At 38.0% G+C, this 15,320-nt stretch overlaps 1 protein-coding gene across 2 annotated transcripts in view; it reads right to left on the bottom strand.

Moving 5' to 3' along the window:
• The window catches only part of PTPRZ1 (protein tyrosine phosphatase receptor type Z1), a 186,961-nt gene that overhangs the window by 44,237 nt on the left and 127,404 nt on the right, over positions 1 to 15,320 (bottom strand). For both annotated transcript variants that reach the window (XM_070423798.1, XM_070423800.1), the window contains exons 10-12: positions 14,822 to 14,948; positions 7,822 to 7,868; positions 1,344 to 2,316 (exon numbers count right to left, since the gene is read on the bottom strand). In XM_070423798.1, the coding sequence (XP_070279899.1) occupies positions 1,344 to 2,316; positions 7,822 to 7,868; positions 14,822 to 14,948 (1,147 nt within the window). The remainder of the gene's footprint in view (positions 1 to 1,343; positions 2,317 to 7,821; positions 7,869 to 14,821; positions 14,949 to 15,320) is intronic.

Here is a 15,320-nt window from a genome sequence, read left to right as displayed (position 1 = left end):
AGTTTTAAGCAACGTGTCAACATCAGAAGCCTGAAAGGAAGGTTGCAGCGATACTTCAGGGTTAAAAGAAGCGGAGGCCTCGTAAAATAAGAGTTGAGTCGAAGGAGATAACGTTTCACTAGAAGCGGGGTCAGAGGGTGCTGGCTCTGAGTCTGCGCTAAGCACAGGTGTAAGAGAAGTATCGCCGGCTGCTTGAGATACGGCATGTGTAGGTTGAACTGAGAAGTTATTTTCTGGAGGTTGACTAATCTCATGATCAAAAACCTTAGTGGTAGTATAAGCAAGAGAGCCTGGAGGTATGCCCTTTGTGTTAGAAATGGAAACAGGGGACTCCTGTAAAGATGCATTCAACTTATTTACATTACTGTACAGGCCGGGTGTGACTGTGCCTTCAGGACGGGAACCCATCTCAGTGAAAGGAGACATGTGCAGTTCAGTCTGATTTCCATCTCCTACATCCCTTTGAGAGAGCGGCTTATCATCATCATCACCAAGCACAGATATCGTATATGTAAAATCAGCGACAGAGACAGGCGGAGAAATGTTAAGGGTTGTCAGACCATCTGGGTCAGGGGAAAGCCACTCACTATCAGAGGAGGCTCCAGACCACTCCCCATCACCAGAGAGGCCGTGAGTGGGCTGCAGCCACGGTGTGGTGGGGGATATTAACGAAGGCCGCGGCATGGGTGTGTGGCTAGGACCGCTAAGGAAGGAACCCGGAGAAGACACACCGACAGAATCATGCACAGGGACTGCAGAACCATAAGAAACAGTGAAGAGGTGTCGGGAGGCCTCGGCATGAGACAAGGCAGAGGAAGGCTCGGGCCCTGAAGAACGTGCATGCATGGTGACATCACTGCCGGCTGGCTCAGCTGGAGGAGACAGGCGCGTTTTATGAAGGACGCCAGCGTCACTACCACCGAATTCCAACGTCTCTGAAGCAGCATGAGGCGTGGCCTGATGTGCCATCACAGGAGAGGACTGGGCCAGGCTGGGCGCTAACAGGACATCACCCCCGGCCACTGGCAGAGAAGCATGCAGGGACCCCTGGGCACGCTCCCCAGCGGAGGTCACTGATGGGAGGATCTGAGAAGCCGTGTACAGATGGCGAAACCATTCACTACTGAAGGAAGCAGAGGAAAATGGAAGCAAAGGTGCACCATCAGAGGAAGACAGGATGGAGTTGAATGACACAGGGACACTGGGAGACACAGGCGTCGCATGCAAGACCGGATCACTACTCGAAGCGGCAGGGGGAGTGTTGAGGACCGGATGGCCAAGCAACACAGGGGTGACTAGAGGAAAGGCGCCACTACTGGAAGGAGGCTGAAGAGGTGTCTCACCATTGTACACGGGCTGCGTGGTCTGCGAATAGACCACGTTGACAGTGGGCACCGAATCCCGTTTCCCAGAGGACGGAGTGAAAGCGCGAGGTGTTACCTCGGTGGGGAAGAAGGCAAAGGAAGAAGAAGGTGGCATTTCCATATCTGTGACGGAGGGGCCCTGGGGCACCCATGGGCCTGGAGAAGAGGACTCGGCTGTCTTCTCAGATGCGTCCACATGTCTCTCGGTGGGATGAGTCGGGAGAAGGCCCTCGCCACCTGATCCAACATCGGGCTGTGTCTTCCCGTCTGTGGGGCCAGGAAACCACACACTTCCCTCCCCGGAAGGGTCTTTGAGGGATTCTTCTGAACCCGATGATGCTGACTCTTCGGAAACACTTCTCGTCGGTGCTGGGATAAGGACATCATAGGTGATGGCCTCTGGGTTTTCTGAAGAAAATTCGTACCTGTGGGCTATGTTCTCGGAGGTGAACGGCACAGCAGCAGTGGTGGGACTGGAGCCTGAAGAATCATCGGCTCCCGGGTCGAGCTTGACACTGGTGAGTAAACTCTCTTCGTCACTGAGATCAGTAGATACCTCTTGAGATTCCATTACAGAAGCTGTGCTTAGAGATTCCACAGTCCCAGACACGTTCCCCTGTGGAAATCTGAGAACAGTTTTAGAGGCTGAAGTGCCTTCCAGAGTGAGAAGTGGAGGTTTGGTCACAGCCCGTGATGTCAAAGAAACATCTTTTTCTGGGGCTAATTCAGTGACTGGTCGGGAAGTGGGATCTAGAGACGTGTTGGGAATATCACCCTTTCCAGAGAAGTCCCCTCCTCGTGCTGGGGACCGGTTAGTCTTGGCCTCGTTGAATTTAGTCCCTATGCGATGGTAGTTTGTTGTGGTAGAACTCTGGGGTTCCTTTCTCCTTATTTGGTTAGTGGCACTGTCTCTACCAGGATTCACAGGCGTGTCTTCTTCCTCTTCTTCCTCCTTTGAAAAGCAAACAAGATTTAGTGGAACATAAGGAAATAAGAGCACAGCTACATCTCAATAATATCTTATACTGCAGTATACTGGTAATCTTCATTCGTGGGAATTTGGGGACTATGTTCCCATAAAGCACCATTCCAGAGAAGGCCTTCTCATCTCATGGCACCCAAAAACTAATTGCTAAAATTCTGCTGCCCACCAAAAGATATATTATATTTTTTCCAATCTGCCGAAACAATGAGGTATAATTTTATTTTATTCACACCAGATGGTTATTGTGTTGGCTGTTGTCATTTTTTTTTTCAAATATGTTTTTTCTTTTTTTATTCAGAGAGAGGAAGGGAGAAGGGAGAGAAGGATAGAAACATCAGTGATGAGAATCATTGATCGGCTGCCTTCTACCCGCCCCCTACTGGAGATTGAGTGGCAACCTGGGCATGTGCCCTGACCGGGAATCGAACAGTGACCTCCTGGTTCATAGGTTGATGCTCAACCACTGAGCCACACCGGCCGGGATGTTGTCATTTTTTTATTTGACAATCTAAGGCAGTGTTTCTCAACCCATGGGTCCCGAACAATGAAAATACATCCCGCATATCAGATATTTACATTACGATTCATAACAGTAGCAAAATTACAGTTATGAAGTAGCAACGAAAATAATTTTATGGTTGGGTCACAACATGAGGAACTGTATTAAAGGGTGGCGGCATTAGGAAGGTTGAGAACCACTGAAGGGAAAAGAGGTCAGTGCCTCTAATTAAACAGTCAGGTATCGCATGTTTTAAAGTGTTCCAGCACATGGGTTGAAAATGGCTGCTCTATCCTAAAACCTTTATCATCCACCCTTTAGAGCAGTGGTTCTCAACCTTCTGGCCCTTTAAATACAGTTCCTCATGTTGTGACCCAACCATAAAATTATTTTCGTTGCTACTTTATAACTGTAATGTTGCTACTATTATGAATCGTGATGTAAATATCTGATATGCAGGATGGTCTCAGGCGACCCCTGTGAAAGGGTCGTTTGACCTCCAAATGGGTCGAGACCCACAGGTTGAGAACTGCTGCTCTAGAGAGAGTAATTAAATTTAATGAAAAGATCCTATTTATGGCTGCCTTTATTTTAATGCTATGTAATGAAGTAATTAAATTAAAAGATACCACAGCTTTGAAAGGAAGACACATTGTAGTTACTGGGAATGTTATTTAACATAGTATGTATTATTTTTTGTTTCTCTGTTCAGTGCATCTGACAACAAACTAAATAGGAATTAGCTTTTTGTAATATGAAATGTCAATGAAACAACTTATTTCAAAGACCAAAGTAGTTGCACATTCAGCATATTTCATTGTATATATTAAGAATAAATCATAATTTTTAAGACCTCATAATAGAAAGAGGTTTTTTTATTTTTCATTTTGTTTGAAATACTTTCCACTTAAGACTTAGGCAGACATTTTAGAGACAGCTTGTCGAAATACATTTCCAGTACTAGTTGGTTATTTTGTGTTTCCTTTGGAAACACCATTCAGGTGACCCAGCTTTTCATGACCACTTAGTCACTATAATGACCCAGGAACAATCTAGCGAGAGGTCAACCAAGACCCATAATTTCTGGTTTTGATTTGCCTTTTTAAAAAACCTGTTCAGCCCTAACCGGTTTGGCTCAGTGGATAGAGCGTCAGCCTGTGGACTCAAGGGTCCCAGGTTCATTTACGGGCAGGGGCATGTACCTTGGTTGCGGGCACATCCCCAGTGGGGAGTGTGCAGGAGGCAGCTGAATCGATGTTTCTCTCTCATTGATGTTTCTAACTCTCTATCCCTTTCCCTTCCTCTCTGTAAAAAAATCAATAAAATATATTAAAAAAAATAAAAAAATAAAAAACCTGTTCATTTTATAACATGTTTAATTATATATTTAGAAACAAAACTGCCAAAGGTATCAAAATATGATATTTTTAGCCCATATGAGATATGATTTGTCAGCTTGTTAGCATTGTCATCTATTAGATCTTTCAGGGCCATGTCCCTTAAAAGAAGAAAAAAGTGACTGAGTACGAATTAATCAGTAGAACCTGACCAATATCAATAGATAATATCTGAATCTTAAACCATGTGTGTTCATGATCATGTATCTCTTACACATGAAAAGCTGCATTGGTTTTCATGCTTAACTATTCAGAACTTAATTCTTTTGATTTTAAGTATTTTCTAAGACATATATATGACAATTGTGAGAAGTATTTCAACTTTAATGATCTAGATTGTATTGATGCTAAAAATAAATATTCTCTTAGATCCCCTAGACCAGTGGTCAGCAAACTGGGGCCCGGCAAAACGTGGCTCGCGAGCCATATGCGGCTCTTTGGCCCCTTCAGTGTGGCTCTTCCACAAAATACCGGCTATTTCACAAAATACTGACTTCTGTGCATGGGCCACGAAGTTTCAATCGCACTGTATGTGCACGCCCACATGTGGTATTTTGTGGAAGAGCCACACTCAAGGGGGCAAAGAGCTGCCGACCACGGGCCTAGACAAATTGCCTCACTAGTGGTCAGTATTTCTTCATGAAATTTTGCATTGTTTAATATCTTGTTCATAAGGACAACCCAAGTGCTTTCACCAAATAATTTTCCTGAATAAAATACTCACTTAATTTACAAGCCCCAACACCTCATAAAAAAGGAAATGAGAAGAGATTGCCTTGACTCACTCTTGGGGAAAATCTGTTGGTGCCAGATATCTCCGCTTTCCCTAGAAGTTCTTACCCATTTGTTTTATAATCTGATTGAAAGTTTTGCTGAGGATCAGTGTTAAGTTTAACAACATGGATTTTCTCAACTCTTCCTCATTTTTGCAAATCTGGATTTGTGCCTAGTTTCTGGTATCACTCCATGTTCTTATCCTTTGCCAAGACTCTGTCAAACTTTTTTCTGCTCTATTCAAACCCGTTTTCCTCTCCTCACCCTTCATTCACAGCAGATGACCTTACTGTTTATGGGGAAAATAGAAGCCATAGACAAACATGTACCTCCTCCTCCTAACACTAAAAACCAAAACAGGGACCTACCAACTCCACCCTCGCTATTAACTTCTAGTTATTATTCCACTCTTTCCTCCCCTCTCAACCAAAGTTCCCAAAAGACATCATCTATATTCTCTATATGATCTAACAATTTCTATCAAATCCCACAATAACATTGCTTTACTTTCTCTGCTTATACAAACACACTTTATTATCTTCCTTCCATAAGCTCTGTAGATTTCTATGAAATTTTTCTTAAAACATAATGCTACACACCTTCTTCTTCTGTTAAATCTGGAAAAATTACTATATGCGCGTAGGTACACACTTCCCTTCTATTTTTCTCTTTTCTAGCAGATTTTAGACTTTATGAAGTTCAGATACATCCTAGAATCTGATGAAGGTGATGGATCATTTATTAATCCTACCCATCAAATCTTGCAAATCTCTATGAGGCCATACTGCCTTTTGTCAGCATTTGAAGGAGAATATGTAAGTCATGCTCTGTGATTATACATATGTGAAACTACAAATATTTTAATGGGTACTTCTTCCTATAATTTCTTTTTTAAAAATATATTTTATTGATTTTTTACAGAGAAGAAGGGAGAGGGATAGAGCGTTAGAAACATCGATGAGAGAGAAACATCAATCAGCTGCCTTCTGCATGCCCCCCAGTGGGGATGTGCCCGCAACCAAGGTACATGCCATGCCCTTGACCAGAATCGAACCTGGGACCCTTGAGTCTGCAGGCCGATGCTCTATCCACTGAGCCAAACCAGTTCGGCCTTCCTATAATTTCTTATGGAGTTATTGTGAATCTCCCTTCCACTATGGTTTTGATCTGTGCCACGCCTGTTATCCTTTACAACTTCCATTTTTCAAAAATCATTGGAAAGCCTGGATTATGCTGGAGATACTTTGTCTTTCAAAGTCATACAATTCTATTTAAAGAGGATCTGAGAAACATCCCCAAACTATTCATTTCCATATTCAGGCTTAAACCCACTACAAATACATTCCAGATGTTCGCCAACCTCTATCATTCATGCCTGCATGAATCAATGAAAGTGAACAGTGTTATGGACTGAATGTTTGTGCCCACCCCTCCCAACTCATTTGTTGAAATTCTACCTTCCCAATGTGATGGCATTAGGAGGTGGGGGTCTTGGGGAGGTAATTAAAATTAAGTTTTAAAGGGGAACCCCATGAGTGGGATCAGTGCCTTTGTAAGAGTCATGGGAGAGCTTGCTTCTTCTGCTCTGCTCTCTACCATGTGGAGAAGCACGCAGCCTGCACCCAGAAGGCCTCTCTGGTCGTGCTGGCACCTTAATCTCAGACTCCCAGGTTCCAGGACTGTGAGAGATAAATTTTTGTTGTTTAGAAGCTATCCTGTTTACGGTATTTTGCTATAGCAGTCTGGACTAAGACACAAACTAAAGATTTGAATTTACAGTGTAAAAATATTTTCTTTTTTCTGCCTTTGGCTTGATTCTGGTGATAATTTCTAGGTACATACATATCCATGCGCATGTGCACACAAGCATGCATGCACGCACACTCAAAGAAAGATACCCTTAGCTGAATTCTATGAACTCTTGTTAATAGATGAACTGGCTATTTTGGTAAAATAATCCTTTGCAAGAGAGAATTGCTGTAAGTTATATAAAGTATTGAGGTAATTATACATGTAAAACACAACCCAATTGCTACTTATTGCTAGATAATAGCATTAGTTATCACACTTTATGATCTCATACATATATATGTACATATACACACATCCATACTACATTAACAACAGCATCTAGATTTAAATATATAATCTCAGTTAAGATGAATAGTGCATTTGGGTTTATATATTAGATACATCAGTCAGTTTCTCTATCTTTTAAAAATTAAGACAATGTTAAAATGTATAAATATTTTTAATTACCCCTTTACTTGAAGAACAAACATTGTCATCTGAATAGTCCAAACACAAATATTCAAATTAAATGGGCAAAAAAAATATATTCAATATATATTTTGGCCCATATTTATTATCAATCTATTAATCATTAGTTAAGTTAAATAAACTGTAGTAATATTAAGAATTGATAAAAAAATAAAAAAGTAAAAATGCACCTGGAAAAAAGAGAACTGATATTATTTTAGTCTTTCTGAAAAATTTGACAGTGAAAAATTTCTGATTTATAGCTATAGTTCATAGCCATAATTATTTTTAAGATTCATTTTTCATTATCACCAAATCTTTGTATCTCTATTATTTTTATTATACTCATTAAAGTGTCTTCTAAGTTCTTCATATAAAAATTATGTATACCAATTATAGGACTATCTATAAAGCTCATCAAGCAACCCTACAAAAACTAATGCAACACAATTTTTTGTTAATGGAATATCTGAAACCTAATGAACAATTCATAATAGACTTTTAAAGTTTAAAACATTTGAATATAAAATATAGCTATGATACCTTGATTATTTCTTCAGTTCCAATTAATTCAGGAAAGAGGTCAAGTTCTACAAAATTAAAAACAAAATTATTAAAATTTTTATTCAACTATTTTAGCCATGTGGGTTTACCTTTGGATGGAAAGAGAAAAAAGACAAAAAAGACTTGTTAGCTTTGAAAATACAGAATCTGTTCAAATAAAAATTTTGAATTTCAGTTTTCAACACTACTGAACACTATATAACACAACACTACATACACCCGTATGAATCCAATCCAACTCTCTTCCCCATTCCCACCCCAGTGTGACTGAAGCTAAGAAGGAAGAGGGGAGCAGTGAGACTGATAAAAAAAATTGATAAAAAAATCAAATAATTTTCATCAGTACAGACTTACTTTCAACCTTTGCAGAGCTGATGAAAGCATAGATGGGGAAATGACAGAGGTTTGCGGGAGAAGTAACAGGACTTACTTTCTCATTCAGCTACTATTCCTTAAGTTCATCTTCTAAGGGTCAACTGCTTCTTTTAATTCTTCAGATTTGTGCTCATATAGAATTGTACACGGGTGCTGCCCCAGGTAAAATGGAGAGTGTTTTCTAGCAGGTCCGGTCTGGGCTGGTGTTCCCTGCCTCCTCCCCAGGGAAACTCAGCTAATGCTGCCCATCCAAAGACTGTAATGACCAGGATCATTTAAATCCATTTTCCAACGGACCAGAATCAGCATATTTCTAGTACATGAACATATGAATCCTAAAACAACATCTGTCACTAAATATTAGAAAAGGTTAGGAGCTGACTCTCTCTCCCCAACAAGGGACCTAGACCCACTGCCAAATTACTGGGGGACAGAGGATTCCTGCTCACTCTCCATCTGAGATGCCTAGGGAGACAGGCTAACTATGAGGGTGCGAGCAATATTACAACGAGGTTCCTCTTATTGCTCTTATTTTATAAAATCTCACTCCATCGCCAAAGTTTATGCTCTTCACTATCCCCATGCTGTTTATGTTCTGTTTTATGCCTCTCTATAGCATCAAAGGAAATGAAAGTTCTATAGAATCTTCAAAGGCATGACTGAACTAACAATAAATGTTTCTCAAACCCAGGCCCATTTTATAACATAGACTTTCTTGAGTTGATTTTTATCAGGAAATTTCTAGCTGTTCAGAAATGTAAAACCATAAGATACAGTGGTATCCATGAATTTCAGATAAAATTAATACTCTTTACTATTTAGCTATTTCAAAGTTACTTACCCTGAACAATTTTCTGTGCTGTAAAAATGAAAATATTCCCTGAAAACAAGTCTTGAATTTTAACTCTCAATGTTTTTTCTTATTAAAACTGACCAAAACTGAAGGAGTTTGAATGTTTGGATTATTACTGGTCTCTCTTTTCTATTTTTGTTTCTATGAAACCCTTCTTTCACCATGTTTTTCATGCTCTTTATTCCTTAGGTTACCAAATGAAAGTGATTTCAATAGTCTGAAACAATTGTGTCTCTATAATCGCCAAGGAAAGCAGTAAACACTACCTGTGAATTTAAAGTGGGAGGCAACTAAACTGTGAGAGACACATAACAATTTCAATATGACTTTGTCAAAACTGCAATTTTAAGAAGATCATGCATGTATAATCTTCAAATTCAGCAGTAAGACAATGCAAAATTTTACTGACAATGCTTTCAAATGCAGTCACTCCTTTTCGTGGACTTTTAAAATACTTTAATGTTAATAAGGGCAAATCATAATCAAATACTTGGTGATACATATATTATACTGTTACTGTTTCTCTGTTAAGAAGCTAGGAGCAAAAACCTCAAAGACAGTCTTTTCAATATGCTTAAAGAAGTGTTAAAAATTTTTTTTAAAAAAAGGTCTAACTTCACCTAACTCTTTACTTGTAATGGGTAAAGGTAATTTTCTTATTCATTGTCAGGGTTGGGGGAGGGTATACATAATGATCACATCAAAGACTGACTTTCTTCTCTTTCAATATTCTCTTTGTTAACTGCATTTATTTGCATCATTTTGCCAGAGTATAAATTAACTATATGGATTGTGGATCCTAAAAAGTTAAAATACGTAATTTTACCCAAATATATCCCTAATGTATCAGTGAGTTCTACTCTGTGTTTGCTGTTTACTGCATTAAGAAGTAAGGAGTTCTGCCTGAACAGTGTTGCTCAATGGTTGAGCATTGACCTATGAATCAAGAAGTCATGTTTCAATTCCTGGTCAGGGCACACGCCTGGGTTGCAGGCTCGATCTCCAGTGCGGGAGGCAGCTCATCAATGATTTTCTCTCATCATTCATGTTTCTATCTCTCTCTCCCTCTCCCTTCCTTTCTGAAATCAATAAAATATATTTTTTTAAAAAGGAAGTAAGAAGTTCTCTTTGGCCCTAGGAGCAGCATGTAGGCACCCACACAGCCCTTTGATCCCTTTCTGTTTCAAGGCACTCTTATGGGTGAATACCCCACATGTGGGCCTTCATATTGGTAAGTATATATACTAGTACACACTTTGAAAGACCATAATTCTGGTTTCCTATTAAACTCAGATCATTTTAATTAACTGAAATTCTGAGGTTACCCAGCAACACGTCAACACCCCCTCCAAATAATCCAGAAGTGTTTTTTTGCTGAATCTCTTCAGAAAAATTTTGAAATAAAATAATTTGGGGAGACAGTTTCTATCATCCTGGAGATTCGGAAGTCAGACTTCTGGGTATGAAAGTTCATAGCAGCCAAGGTCAAACTCTAGTGATTGGCACAAGGTTTCACATTGGGTACCCTTTGACCTGCTGTTTCCTCACAAATAATAATTGATGTTTTAGTAGCTACTGGCCTGACTCAGTTACTACAATCATATATGATAGTGAAAAAAATTACGCTTCTTTGCAGAATCTTCTCACTTCATCGAAATAGATTCCATGAGGGCGGTAAAAGTCCAACAGCCAAGATTGTCAGTATTTTTTTTTTTTTAGTGAATATTTAAAATTCATGTTTGCGTGATAACTGAACAAAACCTCTTGACTCATTCTGGTTTTGGTTTTGGGTACTTAAATGCCAGATTTTCTAAAAGAGCCTGTTAGTTACACATTAATATTCCATAACACACAAAAAAAGAAACACTATTATAGGTTGGCAAGTAAGACTTATTTAATTGTTTGAAGGTAAGCCAAGTTTCACAGTGCAAAAAGTGAAAGCAATGTGGACTGCAATCTCTTCAAACTGTGATTATATTACATATATTATATTATATTATATTAGCCATAGCATAGGATGGTACAGGGAGGGTAAGGACAGATGTAGAATGATTTAACAAAGACAATTGTTACACAACTGAAAAGCACACAATAACTGAAAACTGTGTTGATTTAATTCACCGTGCATTTAAATTGAACGCATAATTACCAAGGCCCTAAAACATGTACCTACATAATGTCTCCATAAATTTATAGGAATTAGCTCTACATTATAGAAAAGAAACAAACACAATTATTTCAGTTACAATAGAAACAATATTTATGAATTATTTATAAATATAATTTTCTGCAAAGTATTTGAAAAGAATGTTCTTTCTGTTTAAATTTAAAAAGTTTTCCTTGACAAAGTTAAATTGTTTATGAATATGAATTTATGCATTTATTTTAAAACAGCAGATTCTAATAATATTTCATGGCCACTAGTGTATGGTGATACTGTTGTACACAATAAATATAATTGAATGCAAAAGCAATAACTTAATCAAAGGAGCCAAAGTTAAATGCACAGTTTGGAAGATTGAGGTTTCCTTCACAGATATTGATTAAAATATTTGAAATCTTTGATTGAAAGAATAAGGGCAATTATAAATGACCTCCTTCATTTCTTTTGAGCAGAAGCAATAAACAATACAGTATTTACAAAACAGTTTATCCAAAATAATAATAGAGCAATTCAATAGGACATATTACAAGGTTACTAAAGTAATGAAACAACATGATAAACAGGATGAAATGGTACTAACAAAGACAATGAAATAAGCAAACTCAAATCTACTTACATCTATATTAGCCACGTAAATCACAAACTTCACAAATCTTGAAGGTACCATCACACTAAACCATGACTTTTACTGTGGTGTATTTACCATAGAAACAATATTTAGCATAATGTAATTTCAATAATGAATTGAAAACATATTGATTAGAATGATTCTGCAGCCTTTAAGATCAGAAAGGATGAGTTGTAAGAGACTAATCTTTTTTCTATATAAAACAGGAAGACCCCAAACTTTGGGTAAATTGACTTTTGATGAAGTAGTTTTTGAAAGAATAATTAAAGGATCAATTATCTGTTTTTAACTCTTGGTTTTTAAAATGAATATCATAGTGAAAGGTAAAGTGAATACCATCTTCTACTAAAACATCATTATAATATAAAATGTTTTAAAGGACTGAAACATTCATGGAGATTAAATGGTGTGTCCACACTAGCATCTCATTAGTTCAATAGTGTCCCGATCCTTTAAATAAATAGAAATTAAGTTATAATATTGATTATTTTGTACAAATGTGAAAGTGCTACAAATGATACAACAATATTGTACTTTGTGCCAATATAGATTCAGTCTAAAAGGATCACTCGGAAATCACTTCTATAAAAAATAGACATTTGATCTATTTTTTCATATGCAATAAGTTTCTCAAAAAGAAAAAACATTCAGAAAGTTTAAAATTTTGCTATAGTGGACTGAAATTTCACCATAGTGGATAGAGTAAGAAAGAGTCTACACTAATAAAAGACAAAGATCCTAATTGACCGTACCTTCATTGTGCCCATCAGCCAATCAGAAGAGTATGCAAATTAACCCAACAAAGATGGCCATTAAATTTGCATACTACAGGTGGAGCAGGAAAGCGAGAGTCACCATCCAGGCCTCCCGTGTGTGACCCAGGGTGGCGGGGCTGGACAGCGCAAGCCACCTACCGCCCCACCGCCATCCAGGCCTCCTGTGGATAAACTAGCAGGTGGTTATCCCCCAAGGGGTCCCAGACTGCAAGAGGGCACAGGCTGGGCTGAGAGACCCCCTCCCCCCAGTGCACAAATTTTTGTGCACCGGGCCTCTCGTATAATATAAATAGCTAACAGTAATTGTTTTTTTGTAAATTACTGGGAAATTGTTTTATGTAAAGAAATTAGTTATCATGAAACCAAGATAGTAAAATCAAGTGAATATATTCAATATAATTCATATCTTAAAAGACACAATAGGATTAGAGGAGGTTTTGGATGCCATATCATATATGATAGTGACCAACATGGTCAGTGTTGCATTGCTAAAGATGACATTTTCTGAGGGGGGTCAATAGGGGCACTTTGTTAAGTGAGGAATGAAATTTCGTGGAGGAGCATGAGATGGTACAGCTGAAACCATGGTCAGTTCATTTGATACTCACCTTTTAATAAGACTTAGAGCTAACATTCCACTTAAAAGTAACCTGATTTTGAAAAAAAAATGCTAAATAAGAGCAATAGGAAAGATTTTTATACCCAGGTCATGTGAAATATTATTAAATAACTAGAAGCCTGGAGCACGAAATTCATGCATTCGGGGGTGGCAGGGTGGGGGGATGGTTCTTCAGCCTGGCCTGCGCCCTCTCGCAGTCCAGATCAACCGCCCTGCAGAGGGGGCCCCTGCCCAAAACTGGCCGGGTAGCCTGGGCCTCCCTCTGTGGGGCAATCGTGGGGCGATGGCGGGCCCCCTGACCAATCACATCGCACCTGCCTTGGCAATGGCAGACAGTGCTGGGTCACCTTATTGCCATCATGATAGTAGTAATATTCATTAGTCATCAATGTTTTAACTTGGGAAATATCTTGGCAAGTTTTGTAGCCTGTAGTTTGGAAAAATATATAATCTAATGTCTAATGCTCTGGCACATATTCTTTCATTAAAAATTCAACTAGTATGAACACTGAGATGAGATAATTAGTGAACAGCTCATATGGATTAAATAAAGTCTGTGCTGTAGCATATGGACCACAAGGCAAGTCAATACACATCAGTTGTCCATCCATGAGACTGAAACATGCTATACTTAATGTCATTTGTAACCATTCATTTCCATTAAAAACTTGTAAAAATTTCAGTGAGTTGCCTCATTATAGGGATGGCCACAAAATATTAGATTTATATACATATCTTTGAATATACTTATGAATATGCATATGTAGGATATGTATGTGTATGTATATATAAATATATGCATATATACATATTTAATTCCATTTATTATTTTAAACTGCTTATATTAACAAAGGAAGACTTTTGAATAATTATGCATATCTATAAATTGTAAAATTATGATAGTTAGCAATTCATTTAATTATTGCATATGCTTTGAGATCAAAAGATTTTCCCATAATACTCAGAGGAGATGCATGCAAATAAAATACAATTAGAACCAACGTTTTGTTTTGCTTTTAGGAAATAAACTAAAAGGAAAGCACTCCCAAACCCCCCTTTCCATCTCCCACCCGCCAACCAAATCACAAAAAGTGAATAAAAATATCTAAGATAAACTCTCGAGGTGCTTTGTATAGATAGTCCAAAGTACCTTACATAATCCCAGCACCACATATATACTTACTACAAAATGCTTTGAGGGCTGAAAAAGGAAATAAACACAAATGAAACCAAAGCTCATTGTCCAAAATAAAAGTCTTAATGTTCACACAGCTATTTTCATTTGGTGACCATCACAGACATTACAAAAGGTTTTGCTGTTCTTAGTTTACAAATAGAAAATTTCAATATTCAGAATAAATTCAGTAATTGTCCTGCCCAGACCTGCTGAATGAAAAATGGCTTCTATGTTTCACAAAATTACCTGTAACCCAGACTATAAAGAGCATCATTTTGCCTTCTGGCCCAAAGGATATAAAAGCAGAGAGAAAACACCAATGCATCCAATAATTAAACTAACCTCATTTATGTAGATAGTATAAAGGCCTACTAGGTGGACACTTACCAAGGTCACTGGAAGGCATGTCGACAATCAGCTGGTCACTATATTTTCCATATAAGCCATTAGTGCAAATGGCTACTATTTGAAGAACATAACTCATATTGGGTAGTAAGTTACTGAGAATAGCACCCTAAAAGAAAGATGTCAATAAATTATAACTGTGTTATTTTCATGTACACATTTGTCCTTAGGAAACTTTTTCTCATTTGTCAATGAGAAATATTTATATTTTATTAACCAAAGAAAAAGTTTATGTAATGTTAAGTAGAAAACCTACCGAACATTAGGCATTTTTTAGCTTTAAAAAAATCTGATTTAGTTTTAGGAAGTTCCATTTTTAACTAGAACTCATAAAAGTTATACATGATGTCAAAATCTGCAAATTGATATTCTAGTCAAATAAACATGTAGCATTTGCAAGGAGCAAAAGGTGAAGGAAACACAATAAAAAAACAACTTATTTCTAATCTTAACAATATATAAGCCAGATAGTAACAGGGTT

The sequence above is a fragment of the Myotis yumanensis genome, unplaced genomic scaffold, assembly GCF_028538775.1.
Source record: "Myotis yumanensis isolate MYYU_CA2020_CCGP unplaced genomic scaffold, mMyoYum1.0.hap1 SCAF_9, whole genome shotgun sequence".
Taxonomy (NCBI): Eukaryota; Metazoa; Chordata; class Mammalia; order Chiroptera; family Vespertilionidae; genus Myotis; species Myotis yumanensis.
This window is presented reverse-complemented; position numbering and strand designations above follow the sequence as displayed.